This window comes from Podarcis erhardii, assembly GCF_964252035.2.
Source record: "Podarcis erhardii genome assembly, chromosome: 9".
In the NCBI taxonomy this organism is placed as follows: domain Eukaryota; kingdom Metazoa; phylum Chordata; class Lepidosauria; order Squamata; family Lacertidae; genus Podarcis; species Podarcis erhardii.
Window position 1 is genome coordinate 49,316,564 of NC_138512.1, and position 24,328 is coordinate 49,340,891.

A 24,328-nucleotide genomic window follows, 5' to 3' on the forward strand; every position below is an offset into this window, starting at 1 on the left:
ACCAATCAGTGCCTCGCCTCTCACGTGACCAACAAGCGCCTGGTGTTGTTGGAGGCTGGTGGTTGTTGCTTTTTTTGTTCGCCGTCAGTCACGTGGTGCGTCACCTCCCGGCTTGAACGGGAAGACGCGGAGTAAAGGAAAGGAGGGCGGCCGTGGGCGTGTGGGGAATGGCGTGATTCCCGTCCCACCCATTCCTTTCTTCCGGGCAGCGTCTCTGCTCCGTCTTGCCTTCGCTGCTGCTGCTGTTCTTCGTAAGCCGACCATGGCCGACGACGCTGTTTGGGAAGCTGTGCCTGAAGGGCAGGAGGAGCCTTTGCTGGACCCCCGGACCCCCAGTTGGAGGTAGGCGGAGGGGGGCTGCGCTCCTTGACGGGGTTTCGCCTCGGAGTCAGGCCCCTGAAAGAAGAGCCGGTGTCGGATTGTCAGTCGCTGAGGGAAGGAAGGGCCGGGTGGTCCAGGCGAGGGCGGAAGTGTTGCTTTGTTGTTGTTTGGGGGTTAGTGCTTATATTCCTATGCTGTTCTAATTAGCGCTAAAAGGTCAGTAGGCTTTGAACTTTAGAATCAAATATTAAGCTTCCAGATAAAAATGCGAAGCCTCACAACGAATATTGGTATTATGGCGCCTCCTTTTAAAAGGGCTCATTATTTATTTTATTCCGGTGGCATTTTTTTAGTTGAGCCTTTGAAACGCTTTCATTATGCCCATTTACTGGTTTTTTTAAAATTATTGTATTTAAATACTGAAGTCATAGAGCAGGGGGGTTGTCAACCTGGTCCCTACCACACCACTAGGGCGTTTTGGGATTCTAGGTGGTTGATAGGGCACAAGCTGAATCCTCCTTCCATCGAGCACTGGTGGGTGGTAAGAAAATTTTACCATCAAGAAAGATGCATTAGTGGGCGGTAGGTATAAAAAGGTTGACTACCCCTGTCACAGGGACGTGGGTGGCGCTGTGGGTTAAACCACAGAGCCTAGGACTTGCCGATCAGAAGGTCGGCAGTTCGAATCCCCGCGACAGGGTGAGCTCCCGTTGCTCGGTCCTTGCTCCTGCCAACCTAGCAGTTCGAAAGCACGTCAAAGTGCAAGTAGATAAATAGGTACCACTCTGGCAGGAAGGTAAACGGTGTTTTCGTGCGCTGCTCTGGTTCGCCAGAAGCTGCTTAGTCATGCTGGCCACATGACCCGGAAGCTGTACACTGGCTCCCCCAGCCAATAAAGCGAGATGAGCACCGCAACCCCAGAGTCGGTCACGACTGGACCTAATGGTCAGGGTCCCTTTACCTTTACATTTACCCCTGTCATAGAGGGACTGCTCTGAGTGCTTATTATTCTTGAACAGATTGCCGTAAGTTAGACAAAAACAAGTGCCGAGAGTTGTTAATCTTTAATTATGTTTTCATTTGTTACAGATCTGATGGTGTTATGGAAACCCTACAGCATTACAATAGCCGGTGGAGATCCATTCGGATAATGTATCTCACAATGTTCTTCAGCAGTGTTGGTTTGTAAAATAACGTACTTTGCAACACCACTTTGATGTCTATATTGAATGTAAATTAAAATGTTTTATGGAAACTTTTTTAATGGAAATGTATTATACAGTCATACCTTGGTTCTTGAACGCCTTGGTACTCGGACGTTTTGGTTCCTGAATGCCGCAAACCTGGAAGTGAGTGTTCTGGCTTGCGAACATTTTTCAGAAGCTGAATATCCGGCAGAGCTTCCGGTTGAGTGCAGGAAGCTCCTGCAGCCAATCAGAAGCTGTACCTTGGTTTTCGAACAGTTTCGGGAGTCGGAACGAACTTCCGGAACAGGTTAAGTTCGACAAATGTACATGTTTTGGCCACAGTATGGAGCAAATGCCAAAATTTAGTTGGGTGGTATGCAACTAAATTTTATTCTTGAGTCGGTCCATTAAAATTGATGAATATTTCTATGTTATGTCCATTAATTTCAATAGGTCTACTGAGTAAAACAGTTGAACACCAACCATTGTAAAGTGTAGACTGATTCTCAGAGCACTCTTGTCTGATTTGGAGAAAATGAACTGCTGTTTATCCTGCGGTGTTTTTTTTAAGGTTAATGTTCAAGAAAATCTTCCTGCAATATTTTGCTTGCAGCTATAATTTGGTTTCATCCTCTAAGCTGCTATAGTGGGATTCTTGTGTGATAAAGCTTAGGAAGACTCTTAATCCAAATATCAGTTTTTCCAAAGTCTAACTCAGCTGGTTTCAGTTCAACCTGAATAACTGGCCATAAACTCTGATACCTTGTGCCTTCATTAAAGCATGTGACTTTGTTAGGGGAAGAAAGCTCTGTTGGATCATATATTTAAGGAGTGAGTCGTTGATTTCTGATTGTTTAGTTGGACACATGCTACTAAGAAGCCAATAGGAATAAAACAGAAAAGGTAATATATGCCTCCATAAAATTATAAGGGAACAGGTTGTACTTTGATTTCCCTGTGGACTTTGAACATTTAGGGACACAATCCTTTTATTCAGACAGATATATGAAGAATGTTATGTAATGATTTAATAATAGAAACATAACTTCAAATCTTTACATTGCAGGTTTTTCTATTGTGATTATGTCAATATGGCCCTATCTTCAACAGGTAACCATGAGAGTTTGAATTAGTTATCTGTTTTGTACTTGACTATAAATGAGTTTCTTTGTTGTGATATTTGAAGTGGTTGTCTTAATCTGGGATGATTTATGTCAATTTTGCAAATTCAGGCTGCTGAATCAAAAGAGGTTTAGTTTAAAACCCTATTTTCAGAATACTACTATTTAACATTCATTCACTGTTTTATGGCTTGTCTAAAGTGTGAAGAAAATTTAGTTGAATACTACCCATTGGTTATACCTTAGCATTGTATCAATGCTCTTGAGAAAGCAGTTCATAATTATTTTCATAAATTGGGCATTAAGCAGGGTAGTTTTAACAAGCATCTTCCAAACATAGTCCCTTATTAGTTATGCGTTGGGCTTACTCACATTATTTTCTGGCACCTACAATGCATTATACCTTTCAACTGTCTCTCCCCAAATAATTCGTCGGTTTTAGCTAATGGATAAATTCAGTAATAGGACAATACCTCAAAGTATTTATATTACTTTGGGAAATGTCGTGATGCTGTTTGTAAAACTCTTGCTGGGAACTGATGAATGAGATGTGCTTGTTTTTGAAGTTGCTTTTGTTGTTTCCATAGATAGATAAAACTGCAGATCCAAGTTTCCTGGGCTGGATTATTGCTTCATATAGCATTGGTCAGATGATGGCATCCCCCTTCCTTGGCGCATGGTCCAATTACAGGCCAAGAAGAGAACCTCTTGTAGTTTCAACTACCATTTCAGTGGCTGCTAACTTTCTTTATGCCTATGTCCATTTACCTACATCACACAACAAATACTATATGCTGGTTGCTCGAGCTCTGGTGGGGTTTGGTGCAGGTAATTGTAGAAACATTTACACTGAAGATTGACAGTTGTTGTGTACTATTTAAGGCAGCTATGCTGTTAGGTTAATCAGAATCTCATGAGCAGCTATGAAATCTATTTTGCTCCATAGCGCCACTTGCTACATCACCAGCAAGGTGTAATTCAGAAATTGTGTAAATATATAATTTCCATTGTTGCTTAACTTCAAAATATAGACTCATGGTCTCCCAATTTTACCAGGTAAGTTGCCCATAGCTCTCTCTGGCCTTGCAGTTGAGTCAGTGGTAGCCCAAAGGTGCAATATTTTTAAGTAGCTGACTCAGTAGTGACAGAGATCTACTGTGAAATTGGAGGGTCTGAAAGAGCTGCTCTATAAGAGATTTGGCAAGAGTAAAAACATGGGGAAGTTAGTGCAGTTTCTTCAGGAGCCTTTTACACATTAGGCTTCAAAAATGTTACGTAAGAAGCATGAGCTATTAACTCCTGTCTGCTAAAGAGTTCCAACTTACTGAAAAGTTTTAACAGCTGAAATTAGATGGATACAGTTGTGAATAATCACTTCAGCAAAAAGGTGTATCTGTAATCAGATGGCTTTCAATATCTCTGAATCTCTTTAAAATAAGACATGGCGGAAGAGGAATAAATGTTACATTTCTAGTAATTTAGGTAAACAAAATAAATTCCTAATGTTTTATTTGTGTCAAGTAAATGTACTTCCTTCTGTTCATCTTTCTTTAGGAAATGTAGCAGTAGTTCGGTCATACATTGCTGGTGCCACCTCTCTTACCGAAAGAACTAGTGCCATGGCAAACACTAGTGCTTGTCAAGCAGTGGGTTTCATACTGGGACCAGGTACAACGTAGGTTGTATTTTCATTATTTTCAAATGAAACCTGATGTGTATGTGGAAACTTGGCATTCTGAATCAGAAAGACTTCAAATGTTACTTCAATCTTTTGCATATGTATGTGTAAATGAAATTTTATTGCTGTGTTAAAGTAAACTTTAGTTAAAACAGTATTTGGAAGAAAGTTGCAAGCTCAAATTCTAAGGATGATACTGAGGGGTATGAAGATGGTTTATCATATGCTTTTAATGTACTGAAGCAGCAGGTTTGGGTAATAGTTCCTAATTTAGGGCTGGAAAAAACGGGGCCATTTCCACATCAGAAGCACTATTGGGTTCCATGCACCTCAATATCTATGGTGCTTTTCATTTATGGTGACTACGTTGGGGGACAATGTTAGTAGTTCATCATGCTCTCTTAACATATCTCTGGGGTGGGGAATCTATGGCCAAAGCACTGATGTTTCTGTGAGTAACTGGCCCTTCATAGGAAAAGGGTTCCCTGTCCCTTGTCTACAGTTTAGTAAAGGTACATTAAGCAGGCATGTGAATCAGACCCTATTGAGCTTGGGGTTCAATAGGACTTTCTCCCAAATAAGTGTGTAGGACTGCAACATAAGGATAATGTGTTCTTTCTATTATAAGAACACAGAATGTTTACGTTTAATAATTAGAATTTTCACAAGGATCTTTTTTATATATATACATTATAGGCAGCATTAAAGTCATCATTTCAATCCATGGAATCCATATAATTTGAAGTTATTTATTTTTGTTTTGTGGAATAAATTCACTGTTCTTATGAAATACTTTGGATTCCATGTTCAGAGCAAAACATCAATATTTGAACATGCTCTTAATGTTCTTTTTTAACTCTATTCTTTTTTGGATTAGTTTTTCAGACCCTCTTTACTCTTATTGGAGAACAAGGAGTCACATGGAGAACCATTCATCTTCAGATAAACATGTACACCACACCAGCACTATTTGGAGCTCTCCTAGGAATCATCAACATTGTTTTGATATTTGCTATGTTTAGGTAATTAGAAAATGAGACTGTTCTAAGACACCAAGTGTTTATCCTTAATTTCTCTTTTGTGCAGGGTAGGGGTTTCTATGGATATGTGATTTTTAAATCTTTGTTCCTTTTTGGGACTTCTAGATTTTATTTTCTTCTTGGATCTAACAAGTGCGCAATCTGGATAAATATATTTTGGCTCTATTTTAATTCCTTGATGTACACTATACAGTAGTGGCTTACTTTAGCAATGGCAAGTTCTTCCTGGCCTTTATAGGGAAGAAATTATCTCTGTAACTTTGTGCAAATAATATGATTCATTTTCCATGCTAGTTTTTACCAACTGCTGGGAAGCTTTCAAACTTTTCTCAAATTACTGTCATTTAGGGATTTATTTTCCCATTCTGAAAATTAGAAAAACCATCTCCATGATACAGAGTTGAAAGTGGAGGACTTGCCACTAAGAGTTTTGAAGTCCTGGAGCAATTAAGTCCAAACCGTATGCCAAATTCCTTGGAGTAGAAATAGAAGTTTAGTTTGGGGGTAATCTGAACTTCATTTTTTCCAGAATAAATTACTGAGGACTATACTTGTTATCTTCTAAGAGCATGGCTTTATTGTTCTGAGAAGGTGAAATTGAAATCTTGCTGGTGGAAATGAGGGATCATTTATACTCATTTCATTATCAGGCTAACTGATGTTTGTCAGGCATCAGCCTTCTAAAAACTAACAGGACAGTTGCAGATGGATTTACTTTATCGAAACACTTGATTCCAATAGCTAATGCAAATTACTCAGCTTTATGGCATTCAAAAGTACTTCAGCATGACCTAGAAAGTTACTGAACTGATGTTAACAGAAAGGATTTTGAGGAATTGGGTTAGAAATGATAATAAAATGAAGTGGTTAAATATTAAAAACCACTGGGAACATAACATGATATTACAAGATTGGGTGTTGAAATGTATTGCTGTAGCTTGCAAAGCTTTCTTAGTGCATTAATTATTTTAATGAATAATTATTTTTAGAGAACATCATGTAGATGACATGGGAAGACCACAAAGCAGCATTAACTTTGAAACTGAAGGTAATATTTTTGTAGAAAACTTGAAGTAAAATATTGTAGTACACTTTGGAGTATAAATAGAAAGAAATGGCTACTGTGAAACTTCACATACAAAGGGCACTATCCAGTGAAGTAGTTCTGCTAGTACAAGGATTTGTAACTTCTATTCTTTGCTTAAACTATTCTGAGAAACCATAGCTTCCTGTTACATTTCAGCTTTGAAACAATAGCTCAGTCTCTGGTTTAATATTCTAGATAGTAACCCAAGAGTAAACTCTAGTTTTCCAAATGTAACAGAAAACATTTTCTGTTCTAGTTCGTAAGTGAAAGGAGGAAAGGACTGCAGGGGCTTGCCTCATTTTGACTTAATAAACAATGGTTTATTAAACCAAGGTCATTACATCTGAACTGTGTAACACTGTCCTATTATTACCCTTTTTTGTTTTTATACAGAAAACGAGCAGAGGAGTCAAGATAGTCAAGCAACCATTGACCATGTGGCTGTTGTATCAACAAACCTTCTTTTCCTTGTTGTCTTATTTGTTTTTGCAGTCTTTGAAACGTGAGTATACTAGATTCTTCAATATCTGTTTTTGTAGCAGTACAGTAAGACCCAAAGTCATAGCAATAAGAAACACAGCTGTATTCCCATAAGCAGTTCATATTGGGATTTTCTTTTCATAATCCTAATATAAGAAGATCAAATTTGATAGTTGAGGATACACAACTGAAATTTCAGCTGGCACAGCATCTCTTCTCAGCCTTTTGGCTAAGGTCAAGTGTAGCACATTATACAGCACAATAAATATATGTAGCACTTATTATATAAGCAAAAGTAAATCTGTCCCAGATCCAGCCTCCCATGGAGTTTACAGAAATTTGGAGAGGCGGAGAGAGGTACCACATACATGTTCAGGGAGAGGCATTAAAGTTCCTCAAGGAAAAATGTGATAAATTATAAACCCATATTCCAATTTAATGTGTAGATATTGCTCTAGTTTTAAGGATGTGCTGATATGGGATTTAAAAAACAAGATAGGTCTTTATGATAATACTTCATCTAAGCCAGTGCAAATTCCAGAACATTCACATCCAGTCAATAATTCAGTGGTATATAAAATGAAATTTTAGGTCTCTAAACATTTCAGTATCCAGACAGAAAAACACGCATTCTTAATATTTGTTGCTCGTCCTCTCAGAACTTTCAAAAGGTGGTTGGTTTTTCTCAGCAGGTGTTTCTCACATCTTTAGCAATGTCTCGTAAAATGATGGTGATGACCTACTTCTTATTCTCCTGCTTTACCACCTTACTGTAGTCAATCTGTTCATTATCAAATATCTACATTTAATTATTGTAGAGCTGAGAGATCATTTAAGCCAGGGATCCACCATCCTTTTTGGACTAGTGGGCACATTTTGAATTTCAAAATGGCGTTTATTATCATTGCAGTGCGGCTCAAGACCCCCTTTTGTAAGTGAGGGAAATAGTGCACGAAACAGAGGAGTACAATAACTTTTACACATCAGTTCAAAGCAAAGCCTTAGCTATTCAGCTTGTTACATTTCACACAGCATAGCAACATACTTGGCTAAAGGCCTTCAGCTGGTAAACTCTTCATCTTTCTCACCAACAGTTCTCTTTGCTAAGCATTCACTTCTACTAACAGCCCAACTAATTATTTATTTCGGTTCTTACTTACGTGGCTTCTTTTTGCAGAATCCTCTACATACTTTTGGCTTTCTCCATTTTCTATAATCTTTCTCATAATTCCATAAGGGGCATCATACAGCACAAAGTCAGAATACAGCCATGTTGAAGCTTTCTCAATAATTGTATTTCTGTACTAGAAAACACTTAACCCATTGAATTTCAGCCTGCCATGCAACTGTTAAATGTAGGAGAACCCTATTTCCCCCTCAATGCCAATCCCTAGTCCAAAGCCTAGGGTGCCATCCTGTGCCTGCTTACTTAGGAGAAAGCCCCATTAAACACAGAGACTTATTTCTGAGTAGATAGGTGTTGTCTTGTACTGTAAGTTAACTATACAGTGAACTATTTTGTAGTAGTATTTGCAGAAAATATCTTAAAGGGGCAACATGAACTGAGGTGAACCACCATAGGAAGATGCATTCTAGTTGCTTGGGGAAGGAAGGGCAAACTATGACAAGTCCAAGGGCTTAAAAAAATAAGACAGAAGCAGAAACCTTTAACAAAGGAAGGGGAAACCAGCAGCTCTTTAGGACCCCAGAGATTCCTGTTGCCTGGTGTCCAGATAACTCACTTATCAATCACCATAGGCACAATTTGAGAATACTTATTTGTTTTATTTTATTCTCTAGCATAGCCACACCGTTGACAATGGATATGTATTCCTGGACCAGGAAAAAAGCAGTGTTTATCAATGGATTAATCCTTGGTGCAGTTGGCATTGAATCTGTCATTGTGTTTTTAGCAGTTAAAGTACTTTCCAAAAGGTAAGTTACTAAGTATGATAGCAACAAATTCTGAAAGTAAAAGGTTTGATGAACTCTAGGTTGCAAATGATTGTCCATAAACCTTTCTAAACTAGTTGCTTGTAGCACTAGTAGCACCCAGATCCACAGAGTGCACCTACTAACATACCTGTATTGTTAAGAAAAGCAAACAGACTTTAGATTTGCTGCATCTTGCATTGTACACAGATTTGGTTTAGTTAGCCTAAGTATGAATATTGTAATCATAGTTTTTGTTATCTGACAGGACTGGTGAACGTGCTATACTTTATGGAGGCCTAGTGATTATCTTGGTTGGATTCTTTGTCTTACTACCTTGGGGACATCAGTTACCTAATATCCAGTGGGAAGGTACAAATATTAATATTAAATTTTTAAGCTTCCTGCTGAATATCTGTATATGATACCTTTTATTTGCTTTTTCACAGACATAAAGAATAATTCTATTCCAAGAATGACTTTTGGTGAAAGCCTTGCCTCTCTCCGGACACTAGAATGGATGCTTCCATCCAGTAATACTACTGAAGCAACAGGATGTCCTATGTCACAGTCCTGGTGCCTCTATACTCCAGTCATCTATTTGGGCCAATATATCACTACTGTCATTCTACTAGGACTTGGTTATCCAGCCTGTAATGTCATGTCTTACACTTTATATTCAAAAATCATAGGACCAAAGCCCCAGGTAAGAAAGATTTTTGTGAAGTGTGTAGATAAGGTCTTTTCTACAAATAACAAAATTTCTAATTTTGCTAGAAACTTTTGCAAGAGTGCCAGTAACTTTGCTGAACTTGGAATAATGTTTCATTGTCTTGATGAAAGAGTGTTTTCTTGCTGGAGGAGTTCTGCGCCATCACACGAAGAAAATACCATAGAGCAGTGGCACTTTGTTGTAGTCTAGTCAATCCAATTGTAGCAAGGGAGGTCACAAGTTATATCCAACTAAACCATTGCATATGTGGGATGGAGCTCCTCATCCCACGCATCCCACGCATCAACCCCAAATCTGCTCTCACTGCAACCAACCAGATGCCTGTGGGAAGCCCACAAGCAAAATCTGAGTGCAACAGTGCTTTCCCTTCCTGCATTTCTCACCAGCAGGTATTCAGGCACATCCTGCCTCTGACAGTCTTATATGTCTGTCTGATAGAGAGAAAAACTACTCATCCTTCCCAAGTTTATTCTTTCTCTCATTTCTTCTGCACCCTTCACATCTTCCTGTGGTGTCTGTGGGAAAGTGCAAAGCATCAGGAGTGTCAAGACTATGCAACTCCAAGTGAGAGTGGAGAAAGTGCCATATGCCACTCCCTTAGCAACACATGCTGCCAAGTGTGTGGCAGAGAAAGTGGCCTTGTTTACACAACACACTATGTAGCAGCAAGATAGGATATGTAGAAATTGAAGTTAAATGCCACATAAGTCTGTTTCCTGGCCACATTAGAGGGGATATGCAAGGCCATGGGTTCACTTTTGGGCCCATTCCAGCTTATCTATCTAATGTTTGTATGCAAACATCTAGTTAAATTGTCTTTTTTAAAAAGGTGGCCTAAAAGTCAATTTTAATCAATTTTAGAATTAGGAATAAGTTTTTTGATAAGAATGGCTTGATAGTAGCTTGTGTTTGAATGTTTCAGAAGTTTTGCATCAGCACTCAAAATTCTCTGATCTGTTCTAGGGTGTCTACATGGGCTGGTTGACTGCCTCTGGAAGTGCTGCACGTATACTTGGCCCAGTCTTTGTCAGTCAGCTCTACACGTACTTGGGACCCCGCTGGGCATTCAGCTTAATATGTGGAATTGTTCTCCTCTCTCTCTTACTTTTGGAAATTGTGTACAAGAGACTTGTTGCATTTTCTGTGCTATATCAGAGACTTCAAGAGCAGACCTCCTAGCTGTGGGTAACTATTGTTCAATCCTTTTTTTTTTTTTTTTGTAGCCAGTGTGTCATATAGAAATGCTATGTTTTACTGCTGATAATTTATTGTCAGACATATCACTGGTACAGCACTGAACATGATAATGAAACAGTTTTGATGCATATAGTTCCAAAAGTTCACACAGTTCCTAATTCTACTTACTGTGGTAGTGTACTTCTTAAAATGCCTTGATTCTGTGAATCAGGTCTTATTAAAAGTGTTTTTCAAACACAACTTGAAAAAACTTTGTATTTAGGCACTTTTATAATTAGCTACCTCTTCTAAATTTTAATGAGTGCTTTCTAACATGACTTAGCAGAAACTAATAAATGGTCTCACTTAAGTGTCTTGTTGACAGTTCTTGTTTTATAATTGTACAGAATATTTTATACAAAGGAAATTGTTTCAGAGCATTTTTTGGGTTGGACAGAAGTACAGCCAAGGTACAACTGTCCAAGATGAGAAAGAAGAGTGTTGCACCCAAGGAGCAGGGTTTCACTGGCACAGAATCCTTCCACCTCTGTGACACAGCCCTCCCTGGTCATGATAATACATCAGACCATCTGCTGCAGGAGGAAAGCTATACAAGCTGTGTTTTTACTTGTGAAAGCATTTGGATACAACTCCATATGCGCAGGTGTGCAAATGATTATGGATTGCTATTGTAGAAGTGCAATTTTATTGACAAATTATAGTGTATTTAGTAGAACATACCTCAGCATTTGTGTTGAATAAAGCAAGGGGTCTGAACAGTTACCACTGCATTTATTTTTTAAAGGTTCTTTGCAGGGTTATATCATTAGAAAAACAGTTAGAAAAATATAAAAATTATAAAACAATACACTTTACATATCAGCTGAAAGTAACATAAAATACAAAGTATTTACAGGCACAAATACTGTAACTGCAGAGATGTGCTTTGATGCCAGAGTTATAAGAACAGTAGAGAATAACACACAAACACACATACAGAGTTCAGACTCCCTTCATGGAAAGTAAGAAGCACCAGTGGTCACAGCAGTTTCTATAATCCATTATATAAAAATGCAAGTAATTTGGCCTTGATTGGTCATACTTTAAAAAGCTTTACAAGTGCTTAGCTAAGCAGAACACAGCAACTCTTATGGTCATATGCTTTAACCAGTCAGGAAGGTCCAAGTTCATTGAAGAAGCTCTGCTTCATGCCACCACAGTAGGTAATTTCATCACCAAGTTATTAGCCTTCATGTTCCAGGTTTGTCATGCGGACCAGCTGGATTGGTAAACATTACCAGAATGGAAGATAAACAATGCAACTTCTCTTTGATGTACTCTGGCAATTTTTCATTCTCTCCATACCTAGGAAACAGTAAAATATTTAGATGAATAGATTTAATAGCACACCTATAAAATATACCCAGTACCAATTTCAGCAAGTTAACATTTTGGTCCAGTGCCAGTATACAGTTGCTCCTTTGAAAGCCATGCTTAAGAAGCTAGAAGGCTTTGTTAATTCCAAATTCACTCCTTCAGTATATAAACCAGATATTCCAACCTGAGGGGCTGTTATTCTAGCAAAACTTATATCACCAGATCCAAACCTAATGGCTTAATGCAATTCTTATTTAATATGCAAAGTTCAAAGCAAATGAAGTTCATTGTCCTCATAGTGCCTCCTGGAAGATGGTGACTTTTGACAGCCCAGAAGCGTAGCTCTGCAATGTTGCCCGGCAATACTAGACCCCACTACATATTGAGCGCTGGGCTGAAGCTGTAAGTTCAGCCATTCAATTTTACCGATTGCTTTTAACCCCTTATTGCAGATTGAGCTGAAAAAGCAGTGCAGTTCAGGCTGGAGGGCTGTGCTGAGAAAAAGTAGCTGTTAACAGTAGATTACATAGGAGGGTTACTGTAATACAGTGGTGCCCCGCAAGACGAACGCCTCGCAAGACGGAAAACTCGCTAGATGAAAGGGTTTTCCATTTTGGAGGTGCTTTGCAAAATGAATTTCCCTATGGGCTTGCTTCGCAAGACGAAATGTCTTGCGAGTTCCTGCGGGTTGCCCCCCCTTTTTCCCCCTTTTCCTAAGCCGCTTATCAGCTGATCCGCTAAAAGCCGCTAAACCGCTAATAGCGCTAATCCGCTAAGCTGTCAATGGGCTTGCTTCGCAAGACGAAAAAACCGCTATACAAAGAGCCTCACGGAATGGATTAATTTCATCTTGCGAGGCACCACTGTACTGCAAGTCAGAAGTGAGGTTGAAGTGAACCCCCACCCACTCAATATCTCAGATTGCAAACAAAAGTCAATCTACTTAAATTGCCCCCTTGGACTTCCTCCCAGGCTAAATCAGAACAATCAGTACAGGCAACAGCCTTGTGTTCAGTTGGCAGGCATGTAGACTGGTTGAAAAAGTATTTTCAGTGCTGTACAAAGATTTTTTAAAAAAGACTATAGGTACCCACTATAAGCCTGTGGGTAGTCTAAAAGACACAATATAAGAAGGTAAAACGGGTAGAGGGACAGGAAAATTAGCAGATAAACATTTGTACAGTTAGGATATTCTTTTACTACATATAGTGCATCTAGTTTACTCTTTTGTATATATCTTTGTTACTCCCACCAATTATTAACTTAGGCTAGAGTGAGAGTTACCAATACACAGTAGTACAACATCTACAGCAGCAGCAAATGCTATTATGTATGACAGACAAGGAATGGTACTTTAAGGTCCTACAACTTATAAAGTTACAGTACCAATACAAAATGTTGGAAAAGTAACTGAAATAATCAGGAATGTGCTATCAGTATCAAAACTGACACTCACCTCACTGTGTCACCAGCTGGAGATGTATATGTGATGGAGGAAACGCCAGCTTGAGCTACCAACTGGGATCCATCATTAAACTGAACCCATACTGCTCCACTAGTCAGCTAATAGGGAAAAATATTGTAGAATTAGTTTGCACTGAAATACAGCAATGAACTCTTTCCCAGTGCTTTATCTTTCTAGTCAAGAAGCTTTATTTAGCTTGGATTGACACAGTGCAGCCATGCTAAGTTGCACCTGAACGTTCACTTCCTTCAGAAGAAAGACTTGTTCTTCCAGAAGTAGAATTTGGATACAATCCACTATGTTTTGTCATGCAAGATAGACAATCCCGATTTTGCCCATTTTGTGCAACCTAGTTAGTATTTTGTGGAACTTCAGCACATTCTTATGGAGGTTCTGACAATTTGTACGAGAACGCATTCCAGTTTAAAGTGCAGAAAGTAACTAGGTACAAAGCTTTGTATTCTTCCATTAACTACTTCCTGATCTGCAACAGATTTTGAGGCAAATAAATAAAATAAATAACTAAAACTCAATAGGGAACAGAGCTGATTCCATGCATCATCAATTATACTATCAGTTCCTTTTCAGTAGAAGTATAACAACTGCTGCATTACAGCTCATCTTCCTTTACACAAGAGACTGAATTTTCTGCTTGGCTGTTGATTACCAGCTCACCTGAGAAGCCCAGCCAACGTTCTTTACAAAAACAGACTTTAACAGTTGAGCTGAATTTACAGCACTCTCATTTGGGTGACTTAGGGTGCTCCTTGATTCAGTTGTTGCTGATGTAAATGCAGATCCTTCATATGCCGATATCTGGAATATAATTATGAAAATAGCAGTTGTGAGCCATAAAACCATGATATACTTTCAGTGTTTAAATGATGACCTTCCTTGGGTGTACTATACCTGACTTGGGTTTCAGACCTACCTAGTTAAAATATGCAACAACCCAATACAATTGGCTCTACTCATCTTAAACTTTTTTTTTTTTACTTGACAGGTTAAATTTAGCCTTCCAGCATAGTGTTTCTTAGGGCTCAAATAAAAGCAAGAACTACACACTCATGTACTTACCGGGGGATTAATGTTAGGCACTTCACTTGAAGCATCAGAGCTGGTGGCAGTATCTCTCTTCATCAAGGCTATTTCCGCCAAAGAAGGGCTTGTATCTGGCAAAGTAGGAGGGAGCACTAAAGCCTTTGGAGACTCAGGATTTCCTGGTTTCCTGGTAATGGAAGAATTATGGTCACATATTTAAACTTTCCAACTTCCACTAAGAATATCAAAAGACACAAACTAAAAATTTCATGTGGAGAGTGAGAAGCAACTGAAAAAAATAATAATACAAGAGGCTGCTTACCGCCCAACAATAATGGGAAAAAATGGAACACTTCCATTTCTTTCTTCTGCCAAAATTGCAGATTCCAGTGCAAGACAAATGCAGTGTCCCTATATTGAAAAATAGAAAAATTGCATTAAAACCTGCTAACACTTTCAAAAAGGGCAGGAATTCAATACTCGGGGACAGTGGGCAGAGGCAACAAAGAAAACATTGATGTATTGTGCTAAATTAAAAGGTACAGGGGTTTTTTTTAACCTTCCTATTGCATGACATGGAGTATGATCAGTGTTAAACAGTATAAAGTTCAATCCATAACATTTCCTTGATATCCACACCCCTCAACTTCATAGGAACCTTTCAAAATCAGTCATGTATTTGGAACAATAAAAGGATCCAAGTCTGCTAATTTGCCATTTGGAATCACTTACCCATGTGCATCACACCCACTGAAACATTACAAATAATATTTACCTCATTTGCATGATCCACATATATTTGTATATCCTTTTCTAAACCAATTTTACTCTCCTCTTTTATAGTGTAGGCTTTTCCAGATTTTTCTATTACTCTAATTACGCCCGCTGTCTTGTGGATTTTTGCCCCTATAAAAAACAAAAACATATTACCTCGGGTACACATACATTGACAATATGATCACACTCTAGTAGAAGTAAACTAGTAAACAGGAGATTGCACTTAACAACTACCTACAGTTCAAATACAATTATCACTGACTTGAGTGTGTTAACAAGAAGTGCTATCTGCTACAACTCATATAATTTTTGGATTTTCAATTTGTTCTTAATATTTACATTTAATCGCCAATAAAACAAAGTATTAGAAGAACGTAGCTTCCTCCTAATAATAATGCCATATGTGTTACATTTCAATTAGGATTTTTTGAAGTATATAATTTTTATGTGGTATATGATAATAGGAAAGAGTTATTTAAAATAAAAAAATTAAGCTAAACTAAATATCTATTAGGTTTTAAAATGCCCTAACAGTTGGCTAATAATTTAATGCAATTTAATGGCTGAAGGGATATGTAGAAAACAACTTAAGGATACATACCATCATAAAAACAAATTTCCACATCTGCAGGAGGGGAGTTTTCCATCAACATACACTTGGCATATCTTGTATAGAAGGTGACTTTGGGAGTTTTGGATCTTACCAACTGCACAAATTTGGCAGCATACTGATACTTTTTCCAGTACTTCTCTAAAATAAATATGTAACGAACAGTGATTACAATTCAAATCACCTGTCTACTTACATGCACAACACATATGGAGGGATGGGAAGGTACAGACAAGGTACAAATGTTGCTCTTCCAAGTAATGTAATTATTATTTTTTAAATTACATTTTTGGAGGAGCAACATTTACACCTGACCGGTACCTATAGCAGTGTTTCCCAACCGGTGTTCCGCGGCACACTAGTGTGCCGCGAGAGGTTGCCGGGTGTGCCGTGGGTGGGAGGCGGGCGAGTCGGGCTGCTTTAGCCCCGTGCGTGCTCTCCCAGCTGGAGAGGTGACGCGCGCCTATGGAGGCTCCTGCCATAGGCGCGCGTCACCTCTCCAGCCGGGAGAGGGTCGCGGGGGGCTGCTTTAGCCCCGTGCGTGCTCTCCCAGCTGGAGAGGTGACGCGCGCCTATGGCAGGAGCCTCCATAGGCGCGCGTCACCTCTCCAACTGGGAGAGCACGCACGGGGCTAAAGCAGCCCCCCGCGACCGTCTCCCGGCTGGAGACGCGGGGCTGGGGCGGGGGAAGCCCGAGCTTCCCCCTCCCCCAGAACGGGACCCAGAGCTCTGGGAGCTTGCGGGGCTGGGGGAGGAGGAAGCCCTCCGCCAGCCTCCAAACCATGTCGGGAGACAGCGGGTGGGCGCGCTACGCCTCTCCCGCTGTCTCCCGAGTTTGCGGGGCTGGCGACGGGGAGGAGCAGGCTTCTCCCCCCCGCCAGCCTTCTAACCAAGTCGGGGACAGCGGGATGGCGGCGTTCCTTCGGAGGACGTGCTCCGCGCTGGTGTTGGCCAGCCTTGCGCACCCGGGGGATCTCCCCCCAGGAGCGCAAGGCTTGCGGGCGGCGCAGAGCACGGGGCGCCCTTCAGAGGACGCCCCGTGCTCCGCGCTGTGTTGGCAAGCCTTGCGCACCGGGGGGGCGCGCGTGGGGCGCCCTGAAACAGAGGGTTCCCCATGCTGCGGACTGTAGCCTGCCGCCCGATGCGCGGGGCGCCCTGAAGCAGAGCGCCCCTCGCGCCAGGCAGACATGGGCCAGCCCCACAAGCTCGGGGGACAGTGGGGAGGCGCAGCACCGCCATCCCACTGTTCCCCGACCTGGTTTTGGGGGGGGAAATAAAGGAAAAAATTTTTTCCTTTATTTCCCCCCCCCAAAAAAAAGTAGGTGCGTCCTATGGGACGGAGCGTCCTAAAAATACGGTACTTACTATTTCATAATAAAGTAATTATAAAATACCGGTACTTTCTTTGTGTTTATTTGATGCCTATTAAAGAGAGTTACTTTATATATAGTCAATATAGGCACAGAGTTAATTTTTTAAACATTTTCTAATGGTGGTGTGCCTCGAGATTTTTTTCATGAAACAAGTGTGCCTTTGCCCAAAAAAGGTTGGGAAACACTGACCTATAGTATTCATTTATATGATATACTCAAAGCCCATTTGAGTATTGGCCAGGTGAGTATCATTTATAGCTTTAACAAGTGATGCTACTTAGTGATTTGTTCATATAATGCATTTTTTCCAAGCAACTTTCATGAGACCACTGAGGAAGAGCATGGTAAAAAATGTTTGGGTTTTGCCAGTTTGCTATTTTAACTGTTCAGTTTATTGACATTTTTGTGTGCTCTGTGATATTTCATGCGCCACATATATTTAGTCTGTCGATATTATGTTTGTTTATACTATTCATGTTTGGATATTTTTTTGGACACAAATAGATACATATTGTTTTTTAAATTTGTACTAAATTTGACTGATTGATTTCTTTGTACAGTATATGTATTACATTAGCTTGTATATATTCTTTTGATCCCATTTTTTAATTACTCCTTTAGTTTCTTGGGATTTATTTCCTTTTTGTATCAATCAATAATTATACAAACGTTTTTACTGCTGAAAGGATGCAACAGGATGTTCTTTAATTTTTACTAGTCAAACATAAATATATTAGACTTCCGGCGCTGCTGCCATGTCAAATAGCGGATGCCAGCCGTGCAGTTAATAATCTGGGAGTAATTATCCTTGCAAGCCCACCCACCCCCCAAGCCCAGGTTGAGGGGGAGGAGAGCTTTCATTCGCGGATTGTCCAATAACTGCCTCTTGCTCCGATGGAATGTGGGGGCAGAGACGTAGAGTGCATAGCACTGCACGTATTGGAAACTCCCCAATGCGGTTGCCATGAGCGGAGGTACTTCTGTTTCTTTTAAGATGAATCTAAATTCAGACTTAAGAAACAGACAGTGTTCTGGATAAAGCAGAAACATAACTTGCTAAACGAATCAGCCACTGAGTGCCAAGATTTTGATCTGGAGAGGACTCTCGTCATAAATGGAATGCTACGTAAGTGAAGGGGAGCCTTTGTTCTCTTTTTACATTATATTTACACTATATGTGCTATGATTTGGCAAGCCTTCACTGAATGGATTTCAACAATATATGGAATGCAAGAGGGATTCAACAAAAACTTAGAAGTTTATTTACAGAGTACTTGAAAGAATAGACTGTGAAATACTGTGATAACTTGTGACACTGCCTACTAAAGAGGGCTCTAATTCTGATTTATTATGGTTTTGGCAAGACACCAGCTCGTTAGAAGGTTGGAAAGGATCAAAGGCGACAAATGCTGGAAGTAAGCCAGGAGTCACAGCCAGACGCTGGCAAACTTTCAGTTTTGGAGAGGCAAAATGGAGAAGTGGTGGTGTACTAAGAAATGAATTCTCGAAGGAGAGGCAATGTTGAAGAAAATTGATTGATTACAACATGAAGGAAAAGAAGAAGGCAGACAAACAGAAAACTACAGGATATAAATTCTCTCTGCAAGTTAATGGACATGGATTTATTAAATATGAATGAAAGTCATCACACCAGTGGCTGCTAAAACAAAGGATTAAGTTCAGAATTGTGGTATTTGGACTAATTAAGAGAATTGGAGCAGGACCAAGGAGTAACACCAACTCCTGATAGCTGGAACAAAGAAAGTCATCCAAAAACATTGAATTTGGAACTGATTAATTGGCTTTCTTATTGTATTATGATTTGGTATTGTATTAATGTTGCCTCCATTGGATTGTTATTAATGAAAAATTAATAAAAAATTTTTTTTAAAAAAAACATAAATCTATTAACCACTGCAAGTTAGGGCAATAAGCTTACATGGCACATGAAGTATAAGAATGTCAGTAATTTGAATATTTTAATTGAATTCACTACATGGAAGTTTAATGCATCTGTAATACCTATGATAGGGACACAGGTGGCGCTGTGGGTTAAATCACAGAGCCTAGGACTTGCCGATCAAAAGGTCGGCGGTTCGAATCCCTGTGACGGGTGAGCTCCCGTTGCTCGGTCCCTGCTCCTGCCAACCTAGCAGGAAGGTAAACGGCGTTTCCGTGCGCTGCTCTGGTTCGCCAGAAGCAGCTTAGTCATGCTGGCCACATGACCCGGAAGCTGTACGGCGGCTCCCTCAGCCAATAAAACGAGATGAGCGCCGCAACCCCAGAGTCGGTCACGACTGGACCTAATGGTCAGGGGTCCCTTTACCCTTTAATACCTATGATATTCTGATAGTGAAGGGAAACATAATTACTAGAACAGCATCCATATGCAGGGTTGGAGCCACACTGCAATAGGATCCTGATCCATTGGAGGAAGGGGGGATTCTTTGCTCACCTACCTTCTGCAGCTCCCAGCACTACTTCCCATACTATTTTGCAAGGTCCCCCAAACCCTGGAGCAGCTTTTCAGGGAACACAGGCAGAACAAAGAACTGCTGAAAATAGCTTTTCCCCTTTGCACTGGCCGAAGTGTTTGCATCCAACCTACAATTACTGGCGAATATCCAAAGAATTACAAAGGGAGCTTTCCTTGTTCATTTATTTGTTTGAACAACAAACCTCTGTCACATGCTGCTTTTGGATTTCTTCTCATTTTCAGAAATAGTTATCTACTTTGCATGGAAGGCTAAGAAACATAAGCTCGCCTACCCACCCACACCAGGTTGTTTGGCTCCTTGCCACTGTTTCTGAATGGGCCCATAGAAATGCACCTTACCTGGCAAGTTGCCAAAACTATATATATTTGAGTCCTCAGGAGGTGGTGGGGGTCTATTATTCAGAGGGATGCCTTTTCCTTCATTTGGGTGGTAAACTGTGACCTTAATACACAGAAAAAACAGAATCTCATAGCCAAAGAGTTATTTGTTTAATGCTTCTTTCTGGAAAATGAACAAGTTGTTAATGCACTACAGGATACTGAAAATTTGAATCTGGCATGTGTCATGTCTAAAGTCTTCATTTCCTTAAAAAAGAACAGTTTCCTATCCTCACTAAGCAAGATTATCTGCAGCTTTTACAGGTACAGATATTTTAGTTAGATCAGTGCTTCTAAAGACAGAATTAGTAAAAACAAATGCCTTTCACTTTCATGGAACTGTACCAGCAATTTTACCAGAAAATGAGTAATCATAGCAAAAATTAAGTCAGTTATTTAAACTACACTGAACGCTTCAGATTTCACACATGCTTGATGTATAGGCATTTAGCATAAAGGAGGCCTCTGTGATAATATGTACATACAAAGTTCTGAAAAGAAAATCTACTTGATTTCCAGAAGCAAAAAATCAATGAAACAAGCTTATATTCCAGTGTGATAAGGCATATTACACCTTAGTAATATTGGCATAAACACATCATTTCAATACTGCCAATGAAGTTAGAAGAAGAAATTAATACTCACTGCACTTCCATCACAAGATATCCTCAGAACTTCTTTTACAAACTCTTGCGAATTATATTCTTTTAGAAATTCCATATATACTTCTCCTGCATCTAGAATACTCACCTAGAATGTAAATTGAAAACAGAACACAGCCTAAATAACTTCTGAAGCAATCCAATATAAATGCCCCCTCCTTTCCCCACCATTTACATCAAAATGAACTAAAATACTGCAGTGAAGTAAAGAACTTGTTTTTGTGCTCCTTGTTGAGTGCTTTAAGCCTGAACAGAGGAGGTACTATTTGCAGTGTGACTGAAAAACTATTAGGCTGCTGAGGATTTGTGAGGCAGCCAATCAGGGTGTTCCAACCTCACTGGATTTACAAATACTAGGAGAGAGAAATGGGAGAATCAAAGGGAAAACAATACCATGAAAACAAAAGCAAAAGAGGGAAACACAATAGAATGAGATATGATACATACTGGAAAGGAAACCCAGTACAGTAAAAAAAATTAAGAATTGACTAGAAGTCTTTTAAGTCCAATAACTGAACAGTGTACATTTATGTTGATGACAAAAAAATGACATACATACTGGAAGTAGGTAAGATACTATTTCATGACTGCTAAGAGATTTTTATTAAAAACCTGCATACTTTGCAACAGAATAAGGATCAACAGACTATATTACCCTTACTTACTTCCCTTCTTATTATCTGGGACCAAACGTTCAAAGGCACCTGAGCAAGGCTTCTTCCAATCAGGTGTTGCTCAAGTAAAGGTGGGAACTGGAGAGGTCACTAAAACCCACTTTGCACTAATTCACAACTACAACCTTACTGCAAATGCCGAAGTAGCAGTCATCAGCATTCTTGCCATGGCGGTTGCTTCTTGACTGGATCACACCAAAGCCTTCCTATAAACAACCCAGTCCACTGCATTCAATTTAGTTGTATTGCTGTAAGAGCCAATTCCTGGCAAGCAAAGCAGAGCCAGCCGTTTCTCATCTGATCGCTAGAAAACCAGCTTCAATAAGCTATCCTACAAGGGACTGGGGTCAGTGTTCCCATGGCCCTTTGTGGGGTATCTCATGGAAGCTGGATCAGAATCGGATGACTGCCTTGCAAGCCAGCAACTGGGGTGGTCTATTAATAGAGGTGTGCATCTTTGAATATGAAGAAATGTTATAGTTCTTGTCACCTGATTATCAAGAGAAGATTAACACCAGTCAAGTTAATTGGTTCATGTTGTGATAGTTGGTAGGTACCGTATTTTTCGCTCTATAACACGCACCCGACCATAACACGCACGTAGTTTTTAGAGGAGGAAAATCCGTAGGCATGCCATCCGTAGGCATTCCCTCCATAACACGCACAGACATTTCCCCTTACTTTTTAGGAGGAAAAAAGTGAGTGTTATGGTGCAAAAAATACGGTATTTAAAAATGTGGAAGAGTTCAATTTTTATAAAATTGTCACTGCAATTCATTATTTTGAAATATAGTACAGTACATACCACTGCATTTTTTGTTTTTTGCCTAATTGGCTTTAGTCTGTGAGCATTCAGAGGTGATACAACACTTTGCAGTGCAGGTTTCGGATGTCCATATTGTCGCTCTTTGCCCCCATTCCTTCTGCTTTCTGACGCTAGATGGAGACCAAATGCAGGTGCTGGCAGAGCCTTCTCAGCAGTGTATTTCCTTGTGTCCAGTGGCCCTACAGCTGGTGCTGTTGGTTGTGCAGATTCAGGGGGTCTTCTGCATTTTAAGCCATTCCATGCATTTTTCAGTGTTTCTTGAGGCACACCAAGATGGAATCGAAAATCTCCACTACTGTCATATAAAGGTTCCTGCATCTGAGCTGAAGCAGCAAAGGGATATTTTAATGATTTAGAAAATGCATTACAGGATTCTTCCTAGTTTTTACAGGAGAAAAATGTTATGTCTCTAACTATAAATGAGGCTAGGAAAGCATCACGTCATTTTTGACAATGTTTACACCCTGGGAAAGTTACTGTTGTATGTATGAGAAGCTAAGTATTGTGGCACATAACCAACTTTTCTGAATTGTTTGTAACCGATGTTAATAGCAACAACTTCCTTTACTATTTACTAGAAAACTGGTTTAAGCTTGCTTAAATTTAACTCTACTGAAAGAGATTAAACATCATGTTACGGGTTCTTCCCATGCAAACAGATGGACTGGGAGTGGTTAAATAAAGCATTTGGGATAGTATCAAAAAGCAGCATCACGTCTGTCTTGGTAAAGTGCATGAAATATCATATGCACCTTCTGTCTAAGTAGAGAAGCAATTAAAAGCAAAAATTAAGAAGAAAATTGCTTGAGGATTCAAATAATCCCAACTGTGTGTCCTATGGTGACAATTCCCCAAAGCATTCCTGGTAATTCAAAACAAAAGAAAATGTCTGAGAAGATTTAAGTAATCCTTGGCTAAATTACAGCTACATTCAGTGCTCTTTCACTAAATGAAGTAATTTGATGCAGGAGAACAAAAGCTCCTCCTTCCCTTATGGCCCTGTTCTTCTTTCTACCCTCCCTTCTGCAGCAATGTTTATATAATAAGCAGTTACAGATAGGTAGCCGTGTTGGTCTGCCATGGTCAAAACAAAAAAAAAAAAAAAAAAAAATCCTTCCAGTAGCACTCATCGCAGCTATCTGCCAATCACCCATTCCCACCACCCTTCTGAGTAATACCCCTCCCCACCTTCTCACTATATAGAAAGGTCCGGTGACTTCTGTTTCAGTGTATCTGAAGAAGTGTGCATGCACACGAAAGCTCATACCTAGAACTGACTCAGTTGGTCTTTAAGGTGCTACTGGAAGGATTTTTTTTATATAATAAGCAGTTGCTGTTTTGATCCTTGATCTCTCTACACAGATAATTTATTAGCAGTTATTAGCGCTAGACAGATGTTCTCCACCTACACACAGGATCAAGATCATGCCAGTTCAGAGCCCAATACATGCAGATTTTCACAATTGTTATCGTTCCAGTTTGAGGGGTAAGAATTCTATACTGAGCCTAAACACAGGTATTCATGTTCCCATCTTAACATAACTTTCAATGTGTGGATATCCGGTAGACCCAGAAAATGCAGTGTCACGATCCATCCCTAAAGGTGCAAATATAGATGTTTGCATTTTACCTTCTTAGTAAGGACAGATAACTTTAGACAGCTTACCAAAATAAACTTTTGAACAGACTACTGGAATACGTGTTTCTTAAATAAATATTCCTTCACAACATAGTTAGGAGCTTCTTCTGTTGTTAGTCAAGTTAAGAGCTAGCCTTAGTTGTAGCAATTGGAGGTGACAAAAGGGGAAAGGGCTCTTAGCATAACCCAAACCATGATTTATGACTTGTTGGACACAATTAACCCTCTACACTAAGATATCTACCTTTCATAGA

At 39.7% G+C, this 24,328-nt stretch overlaps 2 protein-coding genes and 1 long non-coding RNA gene across 4 annotated transcripts in view; 1 reads left to right on the top strand and 2 right to left on the bottom strand.

Annotated features, from left to right (window-relative positions):
- The first annotated feature begins 46 nt into the window (after window positions 1-46).
- On the top strand, window positions 47-11,125 carry MFSD8 (major facilitator superfamily domain containing 8). The gene is made up of 12 exons (XM_081876136.1): window positions 47-342; window positions 1,411-1,502; window positions 2,575-2,618; window positions 3,217-3,457; window positions 4,184-4,297; window positions 5,185-5,329; window positions 6,337-6,395; window positions 6,828-6,936; window positions 8,715-8,849; window positions 9,115-9,218; window positions 9,296-9,552; window positions 10,543-11,125. The coding sequence occupies exons 1-12, from the start codon at window positions 263-265 to the stop codon at window positions 10,756-10,758; spliced, it is 1,596 nt and encodes a 531-aa protein (XP_081732262.1). The 5' UTR covers window positions 47-262; the 3' UTR covers window positions 10,759-11,125.
- Window positions 10,780-24,328, bottom strand: part of PLK4 (polo like kinase 4) — a 24,549-nt gene continuing 11,000 nt past the window's right edge. For both annotated transcript variants that reach the window (XM_081876098.1, XM_081876097.1), the window contains exons 7-16: window positions 22,415-22,758; window positions 20,919-21,023; window positions 20,235-20,337; window positions 16,017-16,166; window positions 15,414-15,544; window positions 14,961-15,049; window positions 14,675-14,825; window positions 14,273-14,413; window positions 13,589-13,695; window positions 10,780-12,120 (exon numbers count right to left, since the gene is read on the bottom strand). In XM_081876098.1, the coding sequence (XP_081732224.1) occupies window positions 12,006-12,120; window positions 13,589-13,695; window positions 14,273-14,413; window positions 14,675-14,825; window positions 14,961-15,049; window positions 15,414-15,544; window positions 16,017-16,166; window positions 20,235-20,337; window positions 20,919-21,023; window positions 22,415-22,758 (1,436 nt within the window). In that variant the 3' untranslated portion in view covers window positions 10,780-12,005. The remainder of the gene's footprint in view (window positions 12,121-13,588; window positions 13,696-14,272; window positions 14,414-14,674; window positions 14,826-14,960; window positions 15,050-15,413; window positions 15,545-16,016; window positions 16,167-20,234; window positions 20,338-20,918; window positions 21,024-22,414; window positions 22,759-24,328) is intronic.
- Window positions 16,173-20,225, bottom strand: LOC309349840. Its single transcript, XR_014160211.1, has 3 exons — window positions 19,735-20,225; window positions 17,588-19,420; window positions 16,173-16,346 (listed from the first exon to the last, which is right to left on the bottom strand). It is a non-coding gene; the product is annotated as an uncharacterized lncRNA (long non-coding RNA).

Excerpts from the sequence above, each read along its gene's own strand:
- MFSD8 (XM_081876136.1), top strand. The coding sequence starts at position 263 with ATGGCCGACGACGCTGTTTGGGAAGCTGTGCCTGAAGGGCAGGAGGAG. Across the intron at positions 343-1,410 it reads CCCCGGACCCCCAGTTGGAG|ATCTGATGGTGTTATGGAAA; the intron begins GTAGGCGGAGGG and ends CATTTGTTACAG. Across the intron at positions 4,298-5,184 it reads GGGTTTCATACTGGGACCAG|TTTTTCAGACCCTCTTTACT; the intron begins GTACAACGTAGG and ends TTTTTGGATTAG.